Source organism: Chelmon rostratus, chromosome 24 (assembly GCF_017976325.1).
Source record: "Chelmon rostratus isolate fCheRos1 chromosome 24, fCheRos1.pri, whole genome shotgun sequence".
In the NCBI taxonomy this organism is placed as follows: domain Eukaryota; kingdom Metazoa; phylum Chordata; class Actinopteri; order Chaetodontiformes; family Chaetodontidae; genus Chelmon; species Chelmon rostratus.
In genome coordinates this window covers 9995228-10018905 of record NC_055681.1, presented here as the reverse complement: position 1 = coordinate 10018905, position 23678 = coordinate 9995228, and the positions used below count along the sequence as shown (strand labels likewise).

The window sequence follows — 23678 nt, the reverse complement described above, 5'->3', positions numbered from 1 at the left end:
CCTTAAACGACCAATGGCAGCTCGTGTGGAGAACCAGGTCTGGAGGATCCCGATGGAGTGCCAGCACGCACACACACACACGCACACACACACATTGGCCCATTCAGATAGCACACCAATGCAGGTTTGACTCACTCCAATTTCTCCAAGAACATGATTGCAAAAATGACTCATTTTTTTCCATTTCCATCCAAAAAAAAAGGTCTGCAACCGCTTCATAATCACCCGCCCCTTTGCTTCTATTTGTCAAAGAGTTGTTTGTCTTCTTTTATAATGAGTTGGACACTAATAGTTTCTGGTCGTTACGCCAACAACATCGGTGGGCGAGACACAGCCTACCTGATGAGTGACTCATTTGTTTTTGCAGTCCATTACGCTCCAGCTGTGCTAGCTGATGTTTTAGGAAGCAGGTTCATTCATTACCTGCTTCATTAGCTCTGTCCCTCAAGGTATGCCACCTCTTCTGTGATGCTCCTTTTTTTTTTCTTCCCCCTCTAACGCCACATTTTTGACCAAAGAATGCCAAACAGGCACTTTCCTGTGCAATGTCCCTCAGGGGCTTTACCTCAGAACAGAAAAATACCGTCCACAGAGGAGAGTGAATAACTGGATCTGCGTGACTGAGCATGTGAACAAAGTCTCACCTTTTTCCATTATAGAAAGAGAGAATGGCAAAATCATCACTTTATTGGAACATTTTCAACCGTTGAATCCCTTGGCAGCCATTAGAGGTATTATTTTCCTGCACCAGTGCAGCAGCCTGTGCATTAAGCAAAGTATTTAACAAAACCACCATTTCTGTTATTAAACTCTCTGTATAATACACACCTGAACAGCGAATTCTGATTTTTCACTTCGCCTCGTCCACAGAGAAAATCAGAATCATGCACGCAGCTGTGTGTGTGTGTGTCTTGCTCCACTGGAATCCAGCTTGCCTCCTCGTACATATTCAGATTCAACAACCGGCGTGTGTGAAATCTGCGCAAAAAAACAAGAGGCTCGTCACAGCGGGAAACATCCTCTCAGCAACTGCTGTTTGTTAAAATCCAGTCGGATGCTTCCTCCAGTGTGTCAACACACGCACACACACACACACACACACACACACACACAGTGTGATTCTTGTCTGCGTATCAAAAAAAACAAACAGCAAATTCTTTTTTAGGTATTCAAGAATTCTGCCTTGAAGATGGGTTTCGATGGCAGCCATGTTGCCTTTGACTGTGTTTACCACCCATTGCTTTCTTAATTGGTTCCCTCTGATTTAGACAGCTTGCTTGTTGAATGTTTCGTTGGGTCCCAAAGATGTGTGGTCGCATCAGACACTACCCCGCGGAGCAGCACGCTCCTGAAGACTCAGACTTGGGCAGGATGCATGTGGATGTGAATGTGAATGTGAATGCGTCGACACAAACACACACGGTTTGAGATGTCGGAGGCGTCCTCATGAAGTCAGTCCAGAGCTGTTGGACCGACGCCTGAATGCTATGGCCTGGGGGCCCAATGCTGGGGGCCGGTTAGGATGTTTGGCCCCAGGTTTGGCTTTATTGCAGAGCCGCACACGTGCATCACGGTCAGAGCTTCACCTGTTATTGCCTCGACCACATGTGACTTCATGACCACATAGCGATTCCCTCTTATACAACTCACACAGCAGTTTTGTACACTGGTTACTTATTTTGACAAAATCCAACCAATATAACCCCAAATCTTAAGAGTCACATATGAAGCCAGCAGAGATTTTGTAGTATTTGAATGGCAGCGAGCAGAGAATGTAAATACATGATCCGGCTAAAACTTTCATGTGTGTCGTCTTTACCGTTCCCCGTCTTTCTATCTGCACTTACTCGCGCCGACTCCGACTCGGGATCAGAACCCAAAGCCGCTGTTGATTGAAACAGCTCCTCTTCCTCCCACCTTCTCTCCCACTCGTCCTCGCACGGCTCCCGCGCGACGCTCCCTCAGCCCCGCCGAGCGTCCCCGGCTTCCCCCTCAGCAATAAGAGGCGAACGCAGGGGGCTCGCCGGGTTTCGTTGCTGTTTGCCTGCTCGCCTAATGAGATGCGGCAATCAGAACGAGGGTGCGGCGCATGTGCTTTGCACCCTCTGTGCGTTCACGTCTTCACACGCTGTAATAATTCACTGCGCTCAGTGTTTGCTTTGAATGAAACAAACTTAATTTGAAGCACTCAGCAAGACACAATACTTAGTAATTAAGCTCCAGCATGCTTCTCTATCTGAAGCTATTGACTTTCCTACAAGTAATGTTTAAGCAAGTCAGCAGGTCCTGAATATTATTGCAGGAACAGTCGCACCTGGTTACCCTGCTGCTTTTTTTCCCCTCCGTTTTGGACATGATGTCTTACAATCAGCTGTGAGAGTATGTTTTCAGCTCCCCTCTGCACGTTCAGCGTCGGTCACCTCCGTATCCTTTACATACTAAACAGCAGATGGCCTGTGGGCCTGGACAGAGACAGTGTGACGGGAAAACAGACAATATGTGCTTAGGTGCACGTATAGCATGTTGCCTGGGGGATGCTTTGATGTGTGCATGCATCCTAAGGGGAGGTGAGGGGTATATGGGTCGGTACAGATACGATTTGTCACCACACACACACAAACAGGTTGTGATGCCTGGCAGCCGAAACAAAGCAGAGAGGCCGTGTGTGGATCAGGGGCTAAAAACAAGAGTTCACCCTGCTCAAGTGCCCTTAAGCAAGACACTTAATCCCAGTGTGTGACCTGTGAACTGCAGGGCAAGCACATGAGGAACTGCCCTGTGGGGGGGAGTACAGTATCAGATTGGGTTACATAACAAACATACAGTGACACATTTTCCTTTCTCTCTCCGCGCATCTCTAAACTTGACTCACCACCCGGCTTGTGCATGTGTGTGCGTGCGTGCGTGTGCGGGGTTAAAAACACGAGCAAGACGTAGCCTGTCATATTAAAGCAGCCGGCAGCAAATTGCACATCTAGGCTAATAAAAGCGACAGGGAAATTGCTGCCAGCAGATTTCCTCCAAATCTCCGCAGTAATTCCCCATGAGCTCTGGCATTACTGCCTCACTGCCCAGCCTCAGATTAACCCCCAGCCCCCAGTCACCCACCCCCCCGCCTCAGATCAGGGCTGCACCATGCTAGTTTAGCCTCTTGTTTTCGATGCTTGTACATTGTCCTTTTGATGCCTTCAAAGGTGCCTCTTCTTTTCACATGCAGCTTATTAGCTCGCAGCATTGAAAGGTCGCCGCCCAGTAACAGGACTGTAACACATTGGGTGTTTGCAGGTTTGTTTGTTTTCATTATTATTATTATTATTATAATTTCATTCAGTGCCCACATTATCAGCTTTGGGGTGTTTTTTATTAACCTTTATAATCATTTGCTTAAGCAAGAGAGGTGCAATTAGTGCTGAAACAATTTGTGGCTCCATTAGTTAATCACTTGTCAGAAAATGAATTTTGATAATTGGTTGTTTAGTCAATTTTAAAGCAAAGATGGCAAATATTCGCTTGTTCCTGCTTCACAAGTGGGCTTTTCTCCTTGTTCAGGAGCACTATAAAGTGAATATTTTTTTTGACATTTTACAGACTAGACTAGAGATTAAATGATTTTTAAAAAACCATTAGTTGAGGCCGTCAATGCGACAGACCCCTGAAGAGGTGACGCATGATCTACCTCGCTCCATCTTAAAAAAAAAACAAAAAAAAATCCCGCAGTGCAGCCACTGGAACAGCTGTGCCCACTTACTTTCCTCCTGCGCCCTGACTCCACCTCATCTCTGCCTCCACCTCCGGGTCAAGCAGCCCCGCTGCGCCTCGCCCCTGAAAGCGGTTGACCTCGACCCCGCTGTCCAGCCCCGCTCCGAGCCAATCGGCATTCAGAGCAACACCTCGGTGTCCCAGACTCGGCAGGAGTCTGCCTCCGCTCTGCACGTCAGTGTTATCGCACAGCAACTGATATTAAAGATTCTTCTTTCGACCGGTTTAGGAAGCATAATCTGTGTTTTATGGATTCTCTTTCTTCTCTCACTCAGGCTGTCTCACTCTCTTGATCGATCTATTGCGTTAACTCAGTCTGTCTCGCTCCATCCCTCCTTCTTTCACTTCTCTTTTAGAGGAGGAGAGTAAAGTCTAGTTTGTCAGCCGCTCTGGCTCAAGGGATGGCAACATTGGTGGCACGCTCGCCCGGTCCACCGACTACAATATCCCAAAAAAACTATTGGATGGCTTACGGTGAAATTTTATCCCAACAGTCAGTGTCCAGAGGATTAAGTGCACTGATTTTGCTGATCCCCTTCGCTTTTCATCCAGTGCCAACAGAAGGTCAACATTTTTGTTTATCCAGTGAAATATCTCAACATCTACAAGATCCAGATGGTACAGATGGTTCCCCGATGAGAAATCCTCCAAACTTTTGTGAGCATTTTCCAAAAAAAGAAAAAAAGTTTTCAAGTCAAGCGGGGAACAGACGCACATTTCACTTGTTTATTCGGCTCACATCGCATTCAGCAAAGAGCCTTCAGCGAGGCGTTAGATGCTAACTTTGTGTTGCTAATTAGCACACATTAAACGAAGATGGTTCACATTATAAACAATTTACCTGCAAACATCAGTTTTATTGTGATTGTGAGCATGCTGGTATTCTGACGTTAGCATTTAGCTCAGCCTCACAGAGCCGCTAGCATCGCTGCAGACCCTCAGTCTTGTTTAATCTCCCTTCGTCTCACTTTGCTTTATTCTCTTCATGAGGTTTAATTTACATCATCCCTGAGTCGCTTCGTCTAAGTGATGTGAACGAGGTGCGCCAGTGGCACTAGCAGCTGGGTTTTAAAGTATATACCCCCGCAGCCTCAGGGGGGCAGGGGGGGTCTCGAACTTCTGCAGGGGCTCCGCTTCAACAATGCAAAATAATACAGTGTGTTCTTATATTGAAAAAAAAAAGGACGTTTTGAAATAAAACCTGCTGCAATGACATGAAACTGACTTGCAGTGAGCTCTGCTGCTGTGAAAAGAATGAGGATAGTAAAACATTTCAAGTTCTCATTCATTCATGCTCACATTATATATTTATTTATTTATTCTAATGACTTTTTAAAAATTTCATCCTGTCTTAATTACTTAATATCAAACACTTTTAGTTCCGTTAGATATCAGGACAGAGATGACCGAGATGAAAATGAAATGGTCAGACTGAGTGAGCAGAGACGGTTTTTAAAGTTTTCATTTAAAATGCGACTTGTTGCGATCCAGAAGCTTCCAGACACAGTTTCTCCCGAAAATAAGAGGATACAGGTCCACGTCGTTTTCTGGCTAACAGGAATAGAAAGTATAGAAAGAGCAGGGGAGTATGTTTAAGCCGCTGTATGTCTGATTGAGAACATCCACCGAGGTGCATCTGATAGCTATCCTCCAGTCGAGGCAAGGCCCCGAGGTCATCAAGAATTCAAATACTGTGGCAGCAGCCGGTCAGAAGCATCACTCTGTGGAACAGCCGAGTTGTTTACCTGCAGAGAGCGAAGCGAGGTAGCGGAGGGCCAACAGGCGAGATTGACTGAAAGACAAGCGAGGGGGAAGAGAGGCAGGTGGTGTAATTTGATCGGCGCATGCTGGGAACTCATCAGTATGCTGCCCGCGTGCGCCCCCACCCCTCCTGCGCCACACACATGCACGCACGCACGCACACACACACTTTTGTCATAATACTCATGAACAGTGACTCAAGTCATTCCCAGACGCTCATGTCAGCTTGCACTCTTCTTGCTTTTCACTTATTTTTAGGGCCGAGTGTTGGACTTGTGATTCTGTGCAGGACTAAATGTGTCAACAAGTGGCAAAACTTTACTTCCTAACTTCAGGAAATTCAGGAAACTTTTATTAGGTGGAATTTAATTATTTTAAACTGATGCATTTTGCACTTTTGCATATTTGTCATCAGGAAAACAGGTTCAAATATGTTTATGTTCCACAAACTAGGATATCCAAAAAGCATTTTATTGGTGCTGGAACTTGGGATTATTAGTATTGGCTCCGATATCATTGATGATATCACATACTTTTATTTAACTATTGTCATGAGAACATCCAGTTTCCTTCCAAATGTATTGCACTTTCATAAAGTTTGGCACTTGCTTGAGACAGAGTTTTAAACTAGATGACTTTTATTCCCCAGTATGGCTCAAGCTCCGAAAATGCTGGATCCCACAACTCCCATAATGCAACTGCAGACTTGATGAAGCACCTCCAGAGCCACAGAAGACATTCTGCAACTGTTTTCATAAGATTGCATGACTTTTTATGACTGAGATTTATGTTTAATTCCCTTTCATTCTAGCACATAACACTTAAACACCTTCAGCCGAAATTGAAAAAAAATATTTTTTGCTCATTTCACTCTGCCTCAAAGCCTCATCTGAATGGATTATAAGGGCATGTACAGAGCATCTGATATGTTGCATTATTTCTGATTTTATTGGAAATCGGGCTGATACAGCATTTGCGATATTTTGCGGATTATCGCTGAGCGCCGATCACACGGTGGATTTGGGAGCGCTGCTTAAGTCTGTACAGTAGAGGAGCTACTAGTCGAACAGTGGATGAAGCGAATAAGCCCAAAAGCTCCTAATGTGCCTGCTGGTTTACAGATTACAACAGATGTTTGTCAGTCTGTTTTGGTGGGGAAACGTGGTGGCTGCAAACAGCGATAAAGGGCTTTCGGTGACGAGCGTGGATCACGTCACTGTGTTAAAAAGACATGCTTTTTGCAATTTTGGGCACTGCGGGGGTGATTTTCCTTTCATATCAGACCACATCTTCATTACTCTGCCTCTTGTATCTTATAATTCCATCACTGAAAGGTCACTGTGTGTTTTTCCACTGGGCCAGACCACGTATGTTCGGAAACGTCTTGTTCATCATGTAAGCACAAATCTGCATTTTTGTGGTCTTTAAAGCATGACATAAACCATGAAATATGGCTGCATGTTAATTCCCAGCCCCCCACTGTTGCATTCAGGGAACAGCGCATGATTGACAGATCAGCACTTGCACACTTTAATTTATGCGCACACCATGATATCCCCCCTTTTATAATGTTTTCCGGCATCAGGTCATAATTTACTTTGCCTCCAGTTACTTCCTCTTCTCACTCCCTCCCTCCCACTTCTTGATAGCACTGCTTGTAATTTATTGTATTGTTTTTAATTAAATGGATGGCGAGGGGGGTTCAGTGCGCAGCAGTTCCAAGACGTGCCATTTCTTATCTGAATTCAAAATTCAGCGCACACCTACTGTAAAGCGGGACTATAAAGCTGAATAGGTCCCAAACTGCTGCACTGTGTTTGGTTGGATTGAACAGTTAGACAAATGTCACCTTTAGGAGGGAAGAGTGGGGATAATAAAGCGACGGCTTGGTAGCGGTGCATGCAAACTTCACAGCCATCAGGACACCACAGATTCGGGGCTCCAGCAGTCTGGCTCGTGTGTTCTCAGTCTGGCACAGAGGATCAGAGAGGAGCGGCCTTGGATTAGAGAGATGCTCGCCCTGATAAGGAAGAACTTTTAAATTAAATGGCGTCGCAGCAGGCTCCCCTCAGTCAAAATCAAACCACATTTCCGCACGTAATGTTTCACGAAACAAGATTACAAGAAATTAGGATAATTTCGTGTTCTCAAAATTGTCAAAGTGTCCCGTCTAATTGCTTTATTCCACCATCTGTGCGTGCACGCCGTCCGCTGCTTGCAGCACAAACCGTGCAAGAGAGTGGTCGGACCACCAGAGTGCTTAATAAGGAAAATATACTGCAGCAAGGAGTCGTGGGTGGGAACGAGGAAATCAATTCGATTATCCACAGTCCAAGCTGAGATGTATTTCTGAATAATCAGAGGGTGAGCTATGGACTCCGAGGGTTTATTCTTTCTGACTGGCGTTAAATGTGATTCCCCGTATATCAGGTCATTGGAGAGTGCGCCTCAAAGGTTATTTGCTCAAGGTAGCCGTTCACAAGGTTCTGATTTCATTCTGGTGGCGATCTGACATTCAACAATCCCCACCCCCCCACCCCCCCCCCCACCCCCGACCTTACAACATTAAAATCTTTTCTTTTGCAAAGGCACCATTCAACCAGTCGTGTCAGCGCCCGCCCCCTCCAAGGAGAATTCGTGTCGCCTTTTTTTCACGGCAGATATTTCCTATCATGGTGACATTTTGTCGTCCCCAGACGCTCATGTCAATCTTATGGTAATTTATCCAGCTGGATGCGTGGAGGGTTTTTAAGCATGTTCTCTCATCATGTATTTATTAAATACACATTATCAGTTTTACATTGTTGCCAGACTTGGAACAAGACGGTACCCGAATGGCCCAAAATGCCCTCTTTGTACATGTGAACATGAATTTAATTACCTCCACGTGTTCATGCAAATTGGAAGGACAGAAGCAGAGGTGACACAAATCAGCCCACATATCCTGAACCACCAGAGTGCCACTCAGACACACACACACACACACACACACACACACACACAAAGGCAGACATCTCACACTGTGTTTTCCTGTGAACATGACGGACAGGGAGAAAGCAGCAGGACGCCGTGTAGATGACGCCTGCTCCCACCAGAGCTTTAACCTTTCCCTCAGCGTCCTTCCTGCGGAGTCTCTTCTTCCTCGCGGCCCCTCTGTCACACAGTCCCATTGTTTCTCCCCGTCCTGCTTCGCACGCTCATTACAGAAACCTGTTTATGCGCGAGGCTCTCAGAAGACACGCTGCAAGGCGCGAGAGAGGCGGGAGAAAGGTGAGGGAGGAGACGACGGCGGGAGGAGGTGAGGCGCAATTCGGAAAAAAGAATGAACAATGAAGAGGGACGCAGATAAATGGAGCACTCAAAAAAGCTGATATGCTGTTTGACAATGTACCTATAAACCACTGAAACAGTAAGTCAAACAAGACCGAAATTGACAGAAAAAGCCAACTTTTGTTCATGTTTTCACTATTTTATACACAATTAATCAGTTAATCAGAATTACTGTCGACAGATAAAGCTGCTATGACTGTTTTTCTTTGTTTTTGCCACTTTGGGGCAAAGGAAGTGCAGAACAAGCATGAAAACACAAACGGTTGCATGTTGACACACCCAGCAGACGTGGAGGAGCGTAAGACAGACAGACCTTCCGGCTTTTCGTTTGGTCTTCAGCTCGCTGAGTTTGACTTTGTTCAACAGCTAGCTGCTCGTTTTGTCTGTCCGCTGTTTGCTGGCGGACATGTGGCGCGCCGTGGGTTTATCAGAGCTTTTTGCTGAAGGAGCCGGCGAATGCGAGGCCGGCGAGCGGATGAAACCAAAATAATGACCCGAGGAGGAGGTTCGAACGACTCCGCAGAGGAGCGCAGAGTCGTGTGATATTGATGTTTGTCACAGCAGGCGACGCATTTCACATTACACATTCATTTGATTCTTTGTAAACATGAAAAAAATATCAGTGCCGCTTTTATCAATAATTAAAATCACCATTTGCTGCTGCATACCTGCTTTAAAATCTACGTGCAGCCGCCTCGCTCGAAATCCCTTTGAAAAGCTTGCAGGCAAAGCAGGCTTTTGGCTTTTCGCGCACGTCTGGAACTGGGGGGAAAAAATTCAAGGGGAGTTTGATGCATCTCATCTCCACATGTTTTTGAGGGAACATGCGTCGCCACCACTGGAGTGCCACAGCCACACCGTGTAAACCCAGTTCTCTACTTTTCCCGCGTCCCCCTAGAGAAATGTGATGCAATGATTTCCAAACCAGCTCAAATGCCTGCCTCCCCTTTTTTTCTCCCCCCGGCTTGATTCGTGGTGATCAGTAACAGTAGCTTTCCCCGAACCCGCTCCACTCATTCCCTTCAGGTCGCCGCCTCACTCAGGTTTCCTGACTTCCCCGTTCATTCGGCTCACATGCGCTGCAGATATCCAACACGGCGCCCTGCTGAAACGCTGGGAAAAGCACCTACAGTCCCAACCACTCTGCTGTGTCCTGTTTTCATTACACAGACTCCCCAGGAGAGAGTATGGATATAGCAGTGCTCGCTCCTCTCTCTCTCTCGCTCACTGAGCACAGAAAGCTGTCTTGATCTTGGCTGGTGACTTTGCTCCACTGGACCATTTAGGGACTAGATTCTTTTTACTGATGGCTTCGGAGACAGGGGCCACTCTGCCGCAATAGGGTCCATCAATCGATTTGGTGAACCCCTGAACATGTGAACCTACAGTGTTTTGTACAGGGATGTTGCTCAGAGTGAATTGTGTCTCTTCCGACTTTGCGGCAGCCGTTCGGTCCCTGTTTCAACATGACGGATGCCCCCTTGGTTATAGCGTGGAGAAGCTTTACAGGCCTGTCCACAGCTGGGGTCGTTTTGGAACGCCAACAGCGAGCCACCATGCCCGAGCTCACTTGTGCTTTTATGGTTGGATGGGAGCAAATCACTCCAGCCAAGTTCCAAATGGAGACCATTACTGCAGCAGATTAATGCCCATAGTTTTGCAATGGTTGTTGTGCCTTTTTTCTCTCATTTCCTGTCAGGTCATTCACTGTTAAAGATATAAAATGCCCCAAAGAGAAAACTTGCATGATAATCTTTCCATCAGGCCTCCTAACGTATCCTGAACCCAGTGTGGCTCCTTTGTGCAGTTGTGGTGCCTGACAGTCATTTTCAGTCCTGATGACCATGCATCAGGTCAATCCTGCACTGACACTGCGTCATCTGACCCCAGCATGAAGGCAACTCCATCCGCAGCATCTGAAATGTAAGCTGAGATTTTTCGTATACTCCCTTCGCTGGGAGTGCATTGACCTGTTTTAGCATGCGTTGGTGTGAGTAACACAATTCCACACTGCTGGAATTTGTCACGAATGAGCCAGACTGGGGCCAGAAATAGCATTTGGTAGTTTCGGCAGCCCGTGAAAGTCAGCCGTGCTCCTGCCATGAGTCACAACATTTCATCACTAACAAGCAAATTCGAGTGTACGTGAGCGAGGCTGGATGGAGACTGAGACTTCCTCGAGCAGGAAACCTCCTTTTCACAGGAGTAGAGGTGGTCTGCAGCCATGTAGCACGCCAGAGGTGGAAAATACTTCAGCTCTCCTGGATGATAGTTAAGGGAAAAACTCATTGGAAGTATTGCTAAAGTGGGCCCAATCTGAGCATCGAACCACGGGGAGCTTCAGCTAGGAAATGGGACTGTTGGGGGTGCGGGCACGCTTCAAAGGTGACCCAGCAAGGCCTCGAGGAGCCTGCTATTCAGAGCAATCAGTCTCTTTCTTTCTCTACGTCTCTTTTGCTTCTCTCTCCACTACATTTTCCACTTCCCCCCCAGCTCTCCGGCCCTCCATCAGTAGCTAAACTGCATGGTGCTGCTTAGCAATTCATTAGATGGCTTTTGTCATTCCGCAATCAGCCCGCCAGGAGTCCCTCTTCTGTCTGCATAGCCTTGCAGCAGAGCCCAATCAGCTTCCAGGACCTGTTGGTATCCAAAGCTTGTCTTCACACTGTGAGGGAAGCTGCACCTGCATCCAAGATTCAGATCCAGATCCAGCCATTTCTTTGTCTCAGGACATAGACTTGGATCAGTAAGACGGTGGATGAGAGACCACCAGGACACACGAGAAACAAGTGATGCAGAACAACAACCAGTGAAGACACAACAGGGCGCAGCACACAAAGCTTTCACATTGTGCTATAACCTCCATTCAACCTGGCATTTGTCTAATGTTTTCCAAAGTACCCTTTAAGTGTTTCATTAATGTCCAATTAGCTTTTCATTCGGAGAATTCAACTGTGACTTCTCCACGCAAAGATTATAAGCAACACGAGGTTTAACATTGGTAACGATTCCCCGCTGGATTGGGCGGCAATAATAGGGCGTGCTTTTGTGCTGAGGAACATTGTGTTATGAGAACATCAATGCAAAGAGTGGGTGTTGATCTTTGCAAATGTCATGCTCTGTTCCACAGGGCTCAAATTGGGCTTGCTATTCACCGAACCCCCCCAGCCTGCTTGTCTCCTACAGCCCTGTAATATTCAACAGGACTCCCTTATATCATTTGCAGCGTGATTTCACAACACGTTGTTGAGCATTTGATTGCCGCATGTTAATTAACATGCTTGCACAATTCAGAAATACGCTTTAAATACTGCTTTACCTGCATAAATCAAGAGGGGCCGTGGCAGCAGTTTGCCTGCTTAGCAATCATGAGGTGCAGTGCCAAGTATGAATGAAAGGAGATTGACCATATGCAAGGGGGGGAGGGGGGCTGCCTTACAATCCATGATTGGAAGGGCTGTAATCAACAAAACAAAGTGAATTCTGAATAGAGAGACAGTTAAACATCCGCGTCTGGCAATGCCGATGCAACCCAGCCTCTGCAGTTGCATTGCTTCATTACTCGTGTAACCCTTCAATGCCTGGAAGTCGCGGAGCCGACGATGAAGATAACGCACACTCTCATTCAGAGCTCACAACAAGTGTTTTCTGGAATCGCTTCACGCTGCCCAGATGCCCCGCTGAATCTGGGAAACCACCCTTTTCGCCGTCGACAATCACATTATCTACTGATTCGATTCCTGGGCTTCTTCTCGGTCCAGATCAGTCGCCCGCTGTCCCGCTGATCACAAGCTACGGGGCAATCTTCAAGTCCTTTTATGCGGAGCCCAGACTGTTGCATTAAAGGAAGGACTAATTAGAGAGCAGAGGGAATATCATTTCGGCTGGATGAAGGCGGAAAAGAGGAGTTTTCCACCAATGCCAGAAGTGACCGAAATGTCATTCTGGCATTTTGCAGAGAGGTTTGGGTTGCACTTTAAAAGCATGTGTTGTTTAGCTTGTCCAAAGCAAAAAGGCTGAGGCCTTTTATGATTGAAGAAATACCTTTGACATTCTACCTTGATACAATTTAGGAGTACACACAGATTCAATGTATCCCCAAATAAAGTGCCCCAGTCAGGTTTTGGAGCACCGTGAGCCTCCAGGACAGCTTCACTGCTGTTTGCTATAGATTCCCTGTCTGACTAAATCTCACCAGGTCCATGTAGTTGCTGTGTTGGAGCTTTTGATCATGCCACACAGTCTTCCTCAGCAGATTTGCCCAGTTGTCATGGAGTTGCAGATTCAGATTTCCATCTTTCTGAGCACTTAACGGACCTCTCACCCGTTTGATATGATTGTGAGCTCCAGAACAGAAGCAGCAAGATTGTTTTTGTCAGCTGCAAGAGTGAACTTTAAATCTTAAATCGGTGTCTTTAGATTTTCATGCGTTTGTCTTGCTCAATCTTCCTCGCAGCCATCGGCCTCCATTAATATCAATATAGTGTAAAAGGCAGCTTGCAGAGAACTCAAATTTGCTCACAGATAACCAATAATTTAGATAGTGTGCTGTTCTTGTGCAGCATGATTTGTCGTTAATTGCGAGCTCCAATGCTCCGCATCTCAGCAAAAACATTAAACAGAAGCTATTTGTGTCCTCGTTCCTGTTACGATTGCAAATGCCCTTTCCCAAAAAACTCTGAAAAGCTTAGTCTCTTCCCTCTGAAGTATTATTCCCGCTCGCTGCAGGGCTTAATTTATTCAAGGCTGTTAAAAGCATAAAAGAGAAAAAAAAAAACGAAAGAAAGGTTTCCCCACTCAAGAGCTGGATTGTTTGGATCTGAATGGGAAACACGGTAGATTAACTCGACATGGATGGTGCACGGACTGCATACGGATGTGCTGATCTGTAATCTATGTAATCTTCAATGCACAAGGGCGATGGGATGCTCCATTCACTCTGTGTGGGAAGTCTTTCAATCCCCCATGAAGAATGGTTCGCTCTCTCCCATGTTTGTGATTCCCCTGCCCAGTTTTCTTCTCCTTCACGTCCACGCTGACGTGAACATACGCCCTCTTTCTCTCACGCTCGCCTACATCTCACTCACATGCACACAGATGCAGAAATGCGCACATGCCTGCACTCTCTGTCCTCCTCTGCCTCCCTTTCCCCTCGCTTTCCGCTCCTCTGCGGTGCTTCACGATTTCATAGCTTCCAGTCTGTCTGCTTAGCCACGGGAATCTTTGCTGACGTCTCCGTCCTGCAGCCCCAGCTACTGAGAGAGATGCTTTAGAGGCGAAGGGAGATAAGAGAGAGGAGACAATCGCATTAAGACTCACTTTACCCCCCTGACCAAGACCAGAGGTTGGGATTTGAATCTGTGCACTTAAATCCCTGCATGGCTGTTGGTGCATTTCCCAGACTGAGCACGCATCCTCTGTCCGCGCAGGCTTAGCTGCTCGCAGCAAAGCCGGCACAAATTAGCACGACGTCGTTAAGGGAACGATATGCAGTCATATGCACGAAGAGGCCCGTGGAATAAGTCTCGGAGAGTGACACCGCGGCTGTTGTCGGCACGGCAGTGGAGCTGTCAGTGCTACAACACAACATGCTGTTCGGATCCACGGGTGAAGCCTCTTGACATCAAAGGTGGCACACAAAAAGATCCGTGTTTCCTTTTACTGTTGTCTGCACCTGTCAAAATGGTGTGTTTTGGGTTTTTTTTTTTGTTGTTTGTTGTTTTATGTGCTCCTCCTGCACACCGGCCCTCCTGCTTTGCAGCACCACAGGGACCCCTGGTGGAAGTGGGAAGTATAGCAATGTGGGAAGTACAGCAATATCTGTATGTGCGTGCGTGCGTGTGGTCCCGGACAGATCCAAGTATCCTCAAAACACTTTACCTCTTACTCCCTCACGCACACAGACACACACACACCCCTTGTCTCTCAGCTGTGGGCAATATTTTGCTTCAGCCATGAGACAAAATGCAAAACCGTCCTCTAACTCAGGGCCTTTTTTCCCTGTTAACGTTCTCGCTATCATCTGAGCTTGCTAGACTGCACTAGAGGGCCAAATTAGAGCAGGCCTTGGTAAAATAAAATCCCTATTATCTTTGAACTAGCAAGTCCCCAATTATACGCCACAGTTATCTCCCATCTCACAGACTTCTGAGTCCTCGCCACAGGGCCAATGAGCAAGGAGTGCTAATGAAGAGATGCTGAATCACCTTTTTTGCCTTCCTGGACGCACAACTGGCGGAGCCCCCTTGATCATCCCCAGCTTTTTTTTTTTTTTTTTTTTTAATGGATCAGAGTCATTCCCAGGCTTTGATGATATGCTTCTTTTATTCCCCTCAGTGAGCCAGTCGCAGCGCAGGCCACACACTCGTGGATGCGCCGTCGGCTGCGGCGTGCATGCGATAAGAACGAGAGGCCTCTAATCCACGGCAGAGAGAGAAGACAGGTTTAAAAGAGGTTTATCTGTCTGCAGTCACATAGGATGTGTGTTTAAAACGAGCCGAGCGGTGAGGAGGACCCCCGCTGATGTTCAGGCAGGGGGCTCGTCTGTTGATATGTGTTGTCTGTGCACTTTTCCCCTCTGTTCTCACAGTTCTCATCATCACAGGACGCCTATCTGTACATCACACTACATTCTAGTACAGAAAGATGACCTCGAATGTCTTTATAGTCTTTCTCTTCCACTTTTTTCAGTCTTCTTGCAGTCTTGCGTTTGCTAGCTGGGATTTCTTTCAGTGCTTCTGTTGCAGCCGCCTCAGCTTCAGCTAGTACTGCCACCAGAATCAACATTTTAGCTAATTAAAGCTGCAGCATGTGTGGGACGTGGGTGACAGAGATTCTATGCAAACTTTAAAGCTGCACTGATCAGTAATTTTGCCAAAGCGATGGATCAAATGAAGAAATTGCCTGCAACTTTCATGTTTTGCATCAGTCTCACTGCTCAACTGCCCAGCACCAAATGGACAGAAGTCAGTGAAGACCAAACAACAGCTAAATACAGAGTAAATAGTGGAACACATGAATGCTAATATTGCTCTGGGTCTGCTAACTGTAAAATGAATGCAGCCTGAAAAATCCTGCTTCTTTACATGCATGCTTGGATCAGAATGTGCAGATTTTCAACCATTTTCTTTTTGAAATATCTCCCTTTTTTTATCTCCATCTATATGTGTTCCGAGGTCACATGCGCACTGAAAGCAATGTGCATAGCATCTGTGTAGTTTGTGGAATGAGGGTTGACTAATCACGGTCCAGCTCAGTGGACCCTGACTTATTTCACAAGAAATACTCGTCAGGGTCTGCAAGTATAATTGAGTTGATCATGTGCAATTTGAACTCCTACTTAGTGTGCACAGAAAAGGGAGAAATCAGTTTGAATTGAGTATTTTTTTACATCAGCTATAAATGTACAAATCACCGTCCTTAAAAGCTGTGCCGTGCTTTTGTGTGTTTTTTTGTACTTTTGCACTTTTCCAAAGTACTTCCTGCAGAACATAGTGATTGAAATTTAAAAGTAGAGCCTGACAGAGAATGGGGCGGCTGAGGAGTACAAGAGCTTTTATGAAGGTGCAGCCGTGCCGAGAAGTTGCCGCAAAAGAGGGTTCAAGAGAGTGTTTTAAAGTTAAAGAGGCCGTCAGGGAGTGAAAAAAAGGGTCTGGGGTGTTTCGAGATGGCACCTCTGGAGAGTGAGGGACTGTTTTCAGAAGTGATGCAATCAAGGAGGCCGTTATGGAGGTTTGGAGGGGTATAAAATGTTGTTGTAATAACACAAAGCACATGTAAGGCTTGGTGTTCAGGGCTGGTGCTAACTGATTCAGCATCAGATCTGACCAGATGTCCACCACCTGAGGGCACGGTGGAAAACTACAGATGTTGTGATGTTTTATTTTTTTGATCTTCCGTCTGCAGCTGGCCGCGTGCAGGCCAGGTAAGTTTCAGGCAACACCTGTCGTCCAGCGAACGCCACTTGGATGCTGCTGGAATAACACAAGGGGGGAAAAAGTGTTTGCGGCGCAGCTTTCATCTGTTTATTTATACCATAAAAATTATTTAAGACAGCGGATTTCAATGGTGGTGCAAAACCCACAAGGTGACTTCCCGTCTCGGTGATGCTGGGAAATGCGAGAATAGTGCATCTTAATGCATCAACATGCATCTGTGAGGGTGTGAGGAGTGCTACAGAAAACAATGGGTGCATCATATGTGGCTGGTGTGTGTTGCCCTTTACAATCACTTCATGGGAACTGATGACAAAATCTGGCTATTTATGAGTGAGAGATGAAAACCACTAACATTCTTCCCGCTTCCTGTCTCTTGCCTCAACAGGAAGTCCTGTCAACCTGACGTGCAGAGCTTTCTTTGGATACAGCGGAGACATGAGTCCACTTATCTACTGGATGAAGGGGGAGAAGTTCATCGAGGATCTGGATGAGGAGCGGGTCCAGGAGAGTGACATCAAGTAAGACTTCCAGCGTCAGACCTGAGCTGATCTTGGGTTTAATTAATCCATGGCGATTGGGATTTATAAGACAAATCTATGGCATACTCATATACTTATATTTTCTAAACGTGTTAATGTTACTGAAGAGCTCGAACAACACGTTACAACAAATTTATGAGGTACTTCAAATGCAGTAAATGACCCCGGGGCTGAACTAGTAAACACCTATTTAAACCCAGTTAGCACAACTGTGTGGCCACACATCAACAGACAGAACAATAAAAGGAACTTTTCATTTCCAAGCCATCATTTAAAAGATTTTCATGAATGTTTTATGTGGCTGTTTAATAATGTAGATAGCTATGCATTCTTTATCATGCACAATATATATGCACAGTTCAAGCATCGCTCCACCAGTGATCAGTGATTACTGTGCACGGAAATATGAGCGGAGGCAATAACAGCAGATGGAATCTCCAATTGAATGTCCGTGTTTTCCACCATTTCCATTTGGGTGACCTCCATCTTTTGGCTCACCCCCATCACTGGAAACAGTCTGTTTACTCCAAAATCGGATGAAAACCTGACGGCCAGACACACACACTGCCTGAAGCTGGTTGACCATCCAGCAGCGCCGTCTAATTGGCTGGTAGGAAGCAGATTTTTTAAAGAGGAGCTTTTGTCGCTTTAGGTCATGATGCGTTCAAGTGTTATAGGAAAAACAACACAAGTTTATATTGTGTTCTCTATGCTATATATGCTATATAAAACATGTGATCTCTAGTTTATTGAACTCTGCAATAAGTAGAATTTTTCTTTTGTGGTTGAAGCAGCGATGCTTCGTGTGGAGAAAAGTCAAGAAATGTCGAGCAGGAGAAGCCAGACTGTGCAGAAAACAGCTTCAGGTTATTCCAACTTTGCATTCAGCACTTGGCTGAATGACAAGTGTTTTCTGAGAGTGGGGGCTCTTTGCTTTGGCTCGCGCCACATTCAGATCATATTGGAAAAAGCGGAAGAAGAGAAGGACAAAGTGCGCGACATGTGGAACTCATCCAGAATATTTATATTGATTAAATGAAAATTAACCGTGAGCAAACTGGGGCGCCGCGGCGGCCCACCTGCTCAAGCATGCGACCCATGTTCTCGGGCTGTGTCCTTGCTGCAGTGGCCCGGATTTGAGTCCAGCCCAGGGCCTTTTACTGCTCCCTCTCCCCCTCTCTCTCTCTTTCCTGCTTCTCTTCAGCTGCACTAACCAAGAGCAATTATAATTTATGGAATTCAAACAGAGATGAACAAGACTAGCTGAAGCTGATGGAAATGTCATTAGTTTTGTTTATAGCCACAAAACCAAAGTACTGGACAAATGAAAAATCTGACCTAGATTAGAAAAGTTAAGGAACCACCAAAGTCATTAGAATTCTTCATTAATGGAAATGAGTGTCTATATTAAATTTCATGTCAGTGCATAATCAGCTGTGATCATCATGACAATACATGTGTGAAACTCCTGATACTCCTGCTAGTGGTAGATAACAACCGATTAACCCTCTCTGATCAAAAACACACCAGCACCAGCACAGTTTGTTATGTATTGTGTTCATCCCTCATCCACGCAGACAGGTTGATTATGGTCTGCTTGCGGATGAAGTGGGAGCACAGCGAAGGCAAGAGACTTCCGAAGAAAAGAGGATTAGAAAAATCAAATCAAAAAATAAACAAAATACATACCTGGACAGACGTCCGCGTGGGAAAGGTGTCGCTTCGAAATTAACATAAAGTAACCAAGCTGCCGCGTATTAGTGCGGCGGTGTGGTCACCGTCTCCCAGATGCTGGGACAAAGATGAGAGCAACAAATACTCTTTTGTTGAGTTTTAAGATTGAAAAGGAAATTCTTGTTCCTCAAGAATGTGTTTTTTACATTTTTGTTGTTGTCATCAAGGGATCTCAGAAAATAATGTGGAGGAAGGGTATCAAATGCAACAACTAAGGGAACAAAATCATGAGAAAGTGTCCCCGGGTTAGTGGAATCGAGTGGTTTTGGTTTCTTTGTCCGGATGTCTGTGAGAGTACTGTTTGCGCTGCAGTGGCTGCATTGAAGAAATGTATGAGCGATATCTTTTTCCAGAACAAATGTACTGTGTCCGCAGACCTCGGTTCAGGCAGAAAGTCCAGCTGTTCCCAGAGATGCATGTGTATCATCCAGACTCGTCGGCACAGAAATGCTGTTTTTCAGGATTTTAAGCATTGCAAATTAAATTCCATTGTTCACTTGCAGATATCCCAAACATGGGTTAATACAACTGAGCTGCATGATTAGATACCTCAGGACTAAGTTAGAAAATATGATGCTTTGTAAACTGGGTAAAACAGTCATCTAAGAGAAGAAAAGTTATTAGTACCTTCAAATTAAGTAGATGGAATTTGGTGCAGCAAGCACTCTAGAGCAGCTACTTTGTGAAGCAAATACAATTACAATGCAAATTCATTGCATTTCCTATGATGCCTTCACAGTAAAAGCCACCCAGTGAATTCAGAACATGTAGGTACAAGATTTTGGTCTTGGAAGCATCCTGGTTTCCATTTGTATTCCGAGTACTATTGTCCAATCACGTTTGAACGGGCTGTGATTGCAACACATTGCCCAAAATGCTATCTCGGAAACAACTGGCTGCTATCTGACGATGATTTAGCCTCTTCTTAATTTCTTTGCATATGAATGTGGATATCTGCTCATAGAGATTAGCAGTTATATTGAGCTGTTGTCGAGTTTGAAAGTCCAATAGCTGATCAGACTGTTAACAATGACCAGCATCCAGATATTTTTACAGATAGATATTTTTGTAAGTGTGTGGACTGTAATACACACACATTCGCACACCCTTTCATGTTCAGACCCACTGAACTTCCTTTGACAAACCCCTGGAAGTCTTGGAACCAGGAAACCCCTGTTGTCGACAAATGCCGTCTAATGAAAAGGTTAACTGTAAGCAGCGTGACAAGGCTGGGTGGAGAGCTAGCAGCCCAGTCGGTGACCTGGCATTTCGAGATGTCTCTATTAGCGCTCCGTCCAGCTCTCAGCACCGCTCTCTGTTGTGAAGGACACCAGGCCAATTAGAGCCTACAGGATTTCGGGGGGTGGTGGAGTTGGAGGGGGCGACAGGTGGCGGCATCGGGCTGGTGGTATAATAGAGATGAGAAGAGAGGATACTGAGGAGTGTGTTACACGCAGTTCGAAGCGCTGCTTTCATATGATCGTCCAATGACGTAACTAGCCCAGAGATCCAAACTGTGACCCTGAGCTACTTTGAAAGAGCGTGTGTGTTCATGTGTGTGCAGGGGCAGAAGCGAGGAGGCCGGCGTGCCCACAGCTCATTCAAACGCAGATTTTTATTGTGCGCCACCGCATGATACTGTCTCCCCGTGTGTTTTTATTTATTTTATTTTTTTGGCTCCCATTTGAATGTGCACCACTTCAAACCCACTCCCTGACATCATTCCGTGAGCTTTTAGCTTTGAAATGGAAATTAATCACACAGGAGTATTCCCTGAAGGGCTGCCTGTAATACATGAAATGGAGCTTTTGGCACAATGTTTCACCGCTGAGATTCCGGGGCTGATATAAAATTTCTGTGGCTGCAGAACAAGACTTCATGGATCTCGGAGGTGAAGTCGCAGCGTGGAAAACAGCCACAAAGGCCGTGCTGCTGAAGTCGAGCAGCAGTGGAAGTTTCGGTCCCTGGTGCATGGCCATGCAGCACCCTTTTGAGCAGCAGTTCAAATGTAAAATTTCATTTTCTAGCTCTAATTAATTCCCTTACAGATATATTCACGGGAAATCAGGGTACTTACAGAGTCCGGCAATGCTTCCACTGCCTATTAGCCCTGCAAACCCAGTACTTCTTAGCAGTTTGCAGTCTTACATTGATGCCACAGTGACAAATAATCATAGACAGTAAAACTATTGAGGTTTTTAATCTTTGTGGAGTGAGCCTTTATCTCACTATTCCTGTTTCCCACTTTCATGCCTACGCAGCACATAAGAAGGTGGAGCCAGCAGCTGCTTAGCTTAGCTTAGCATAAAGCTAAGCATCTCCTACTCCACTGTACTGCCAGTTTTCCTCCTCAGTTTACCCACCCTGACCTTTACTTTGAGCAACACATGGTATTCTCAGCATGCCCATTTTCCATTTATCCACTTTCTTTTCAGGTCGGGGTCACGGAACAACGGGGGTAAGCACAGCAGTCTGGACATCCTTCTCTAAACCATATTTGTCCGGCGCCCCAAGCGCTTGTTCATGCATTTCCAGGCGGTAGTGTGGATATATTCCCCTCAGTGTTTTCTGGGGTGGTCCCTATCCGCCAGACCCAATAAGTCCCCTTGGGGTGCATGGAAGGTCGGAAGGTCAGAGGATAAATGTATCATAAAAGCAGGAGTCCTCGAGGACCAGAGAGTACTTTAACATTTTTGGCAGTCTGCTGTTTAAGTGAGACACATGGCTCATCTTTGAAAAGCTGTATTGAAAACTGGACCAGTTTGCAAGAGTGTCTGCTCTGATCTAGCTCAAATCTACCTTTTGGGTGTAGTCAGGGGAGGTGTCGACAGCAAGCAAATACATTATAACAAGCAACAGCGAGGGAGGCATGTAGAACTGAAGCAAAGCATGACAACATGGTGCAGTTCAAAAGTTCAGCTGTCACGTTGAGGCTGCTCGGAGAGACTGTCACTGCATTGTTTCGAGGCAACAATAGAATCCTATTTCCTGCTGTAGCACGTTCAAAAAAGGCGTTTTGGGGCGACTCATAGGTTTCAGGATCACGTGAGCTGTTTGTTCATGTTTGAAGTGAATAATCTTGCTGTAATATTATGCCCTTCAGCTACAGAGCAGGGTGTTTTCATCCCTGCTACACTTCAGCTGAATCCTGGTCTGCCTTTCTTGAATTTGCCCAAATGAGGAAACAGCTTATACACCCAGAGGATTTCCAGCGAGACTGATCTTGGATCTTTGGTTATGTTACCACGTGAAGTCACAACACCGACCTCAGATGCCAGGATGTTTCTCAAGATTGCCAAGAGGTGTGTGCCCGTGTGTTGCCTTGAGCATCTCAGTGAGTCATCGTGTTGCCTCCTCGCTGTGTACAGCATCAAGGATCCCGGCGCACTTTCATCTCCATCCAGCTACGCAGCACCAGTTTACCGCTGCCCTCGACCTTTACGCGCACCACCTGTCAGATGCTTGCGTGGGTGCGTTCACGCTTCGTGGTTCCTCTTTTGCAGGAACACATGCTTTCTCCAGCTCCTGTTTATCGCTCTCACACGCATAAATCCTCACTCGTATGCGCAAACACATGCATTCCACCACTCAAAAACTTCCACTAACAAGTATGATGGATGTGACTCTTTTTGTAAACAAAGATCGATTTTTTTTTCCCCCTTTGCCAACACCTACAGTCTATGTTGAGTCACACATGGATGCCACCTCTTTAAAAAGCCATCAGCACGGATCTATAGCCCAACCTTGCGCAGCCCTGTGTCTTTGCATGACTGGCAGCACAATGGAGAAGGATGAGTGTTTGAAAAGCTCACAGGAATTACGAAAAGAGGCTAAATTAATGTCCCTCTCACACACATATTCATACACATCTTTAACCCAGGAAGTAACCTTTGTGCTTCCCTGCAGAAAACCAACTTAAAATATTTAGTTTTATGTAGCACGCAGTCCGTATACCTACAAAATGATTACCTCTAATGGGTCTTTATTGTGCATGGTCAGTAAAAGAAATTTGACTGTGTTAGTGTGTTATTTTCTATGTGGGATACCAATTATCAGCAGCACTTAGTAAAGCCAATGTAAGATATTGCCATGGCAGCCGTGGTTGTATTGTTGTTTGCCTTTATCTCCCCAGCACTTCACAATCCGCTCTGTTTAGTCTGTTCATTGATCAGCAAGAATTAGACGAGTTTTCATATTCAGATGCCCCACGGCAGGCAGCAGATGAATGCCCAAGTGGCACTCGTACCTTTTCGCGCTATTAGCCCCATGCATCATTAAACGCGGCTTTGAAACAGCTGCAATTTTTGTAATCTGAAAAAGATTATCTGCTCATACATCACTCCGGCTTTTGCACAGCAGCCCAGCAGGAGAGATTCAGCTGTTTTAACCGTCATTGTTTTCCTGTTGTTCTCCTCTCGTCATGTGGGTTTCTTGCAAATGCTTTAACCAAGCTAGTAGGACTGGGTCTGTCTGGCATTAGCTGATTCTGAGGCATTGTTGCTACGTCTGCACTCCTTTTACAGGCTACTGAGTAACTCCTAACTTGATTGATTACATTTAATTTACCTCATCAGCCTCAGCTGTTCACAAACATTAGCATGCTAACACGCTAAACTAA

At 45.8% G+C, this 23678-nt stretch overlaps 1 protein-coding gene across 1 annotated transcript in view; it reads left to right on the top strand.

The window, feature by feature from the left end:
• Positions 1 to 23678, top strand: part of LOC121627413 (interleukin-1 receptor accessory protein-like 1) — a 198480-nt gene that overhangs the window by 156405 nt on the left and 18397 nt on the right. The window contains exon 6 of the mRNA XM_041966310.1: positions 17173 to 17305. Within this exon, the coding sequence (XP_041822244.1) occupies positions 17173 to 17305 (133 nt within the window). The remainder of the gene's footprint in view (positions 1 to 17172; positions 17306 to 23678) is intronic.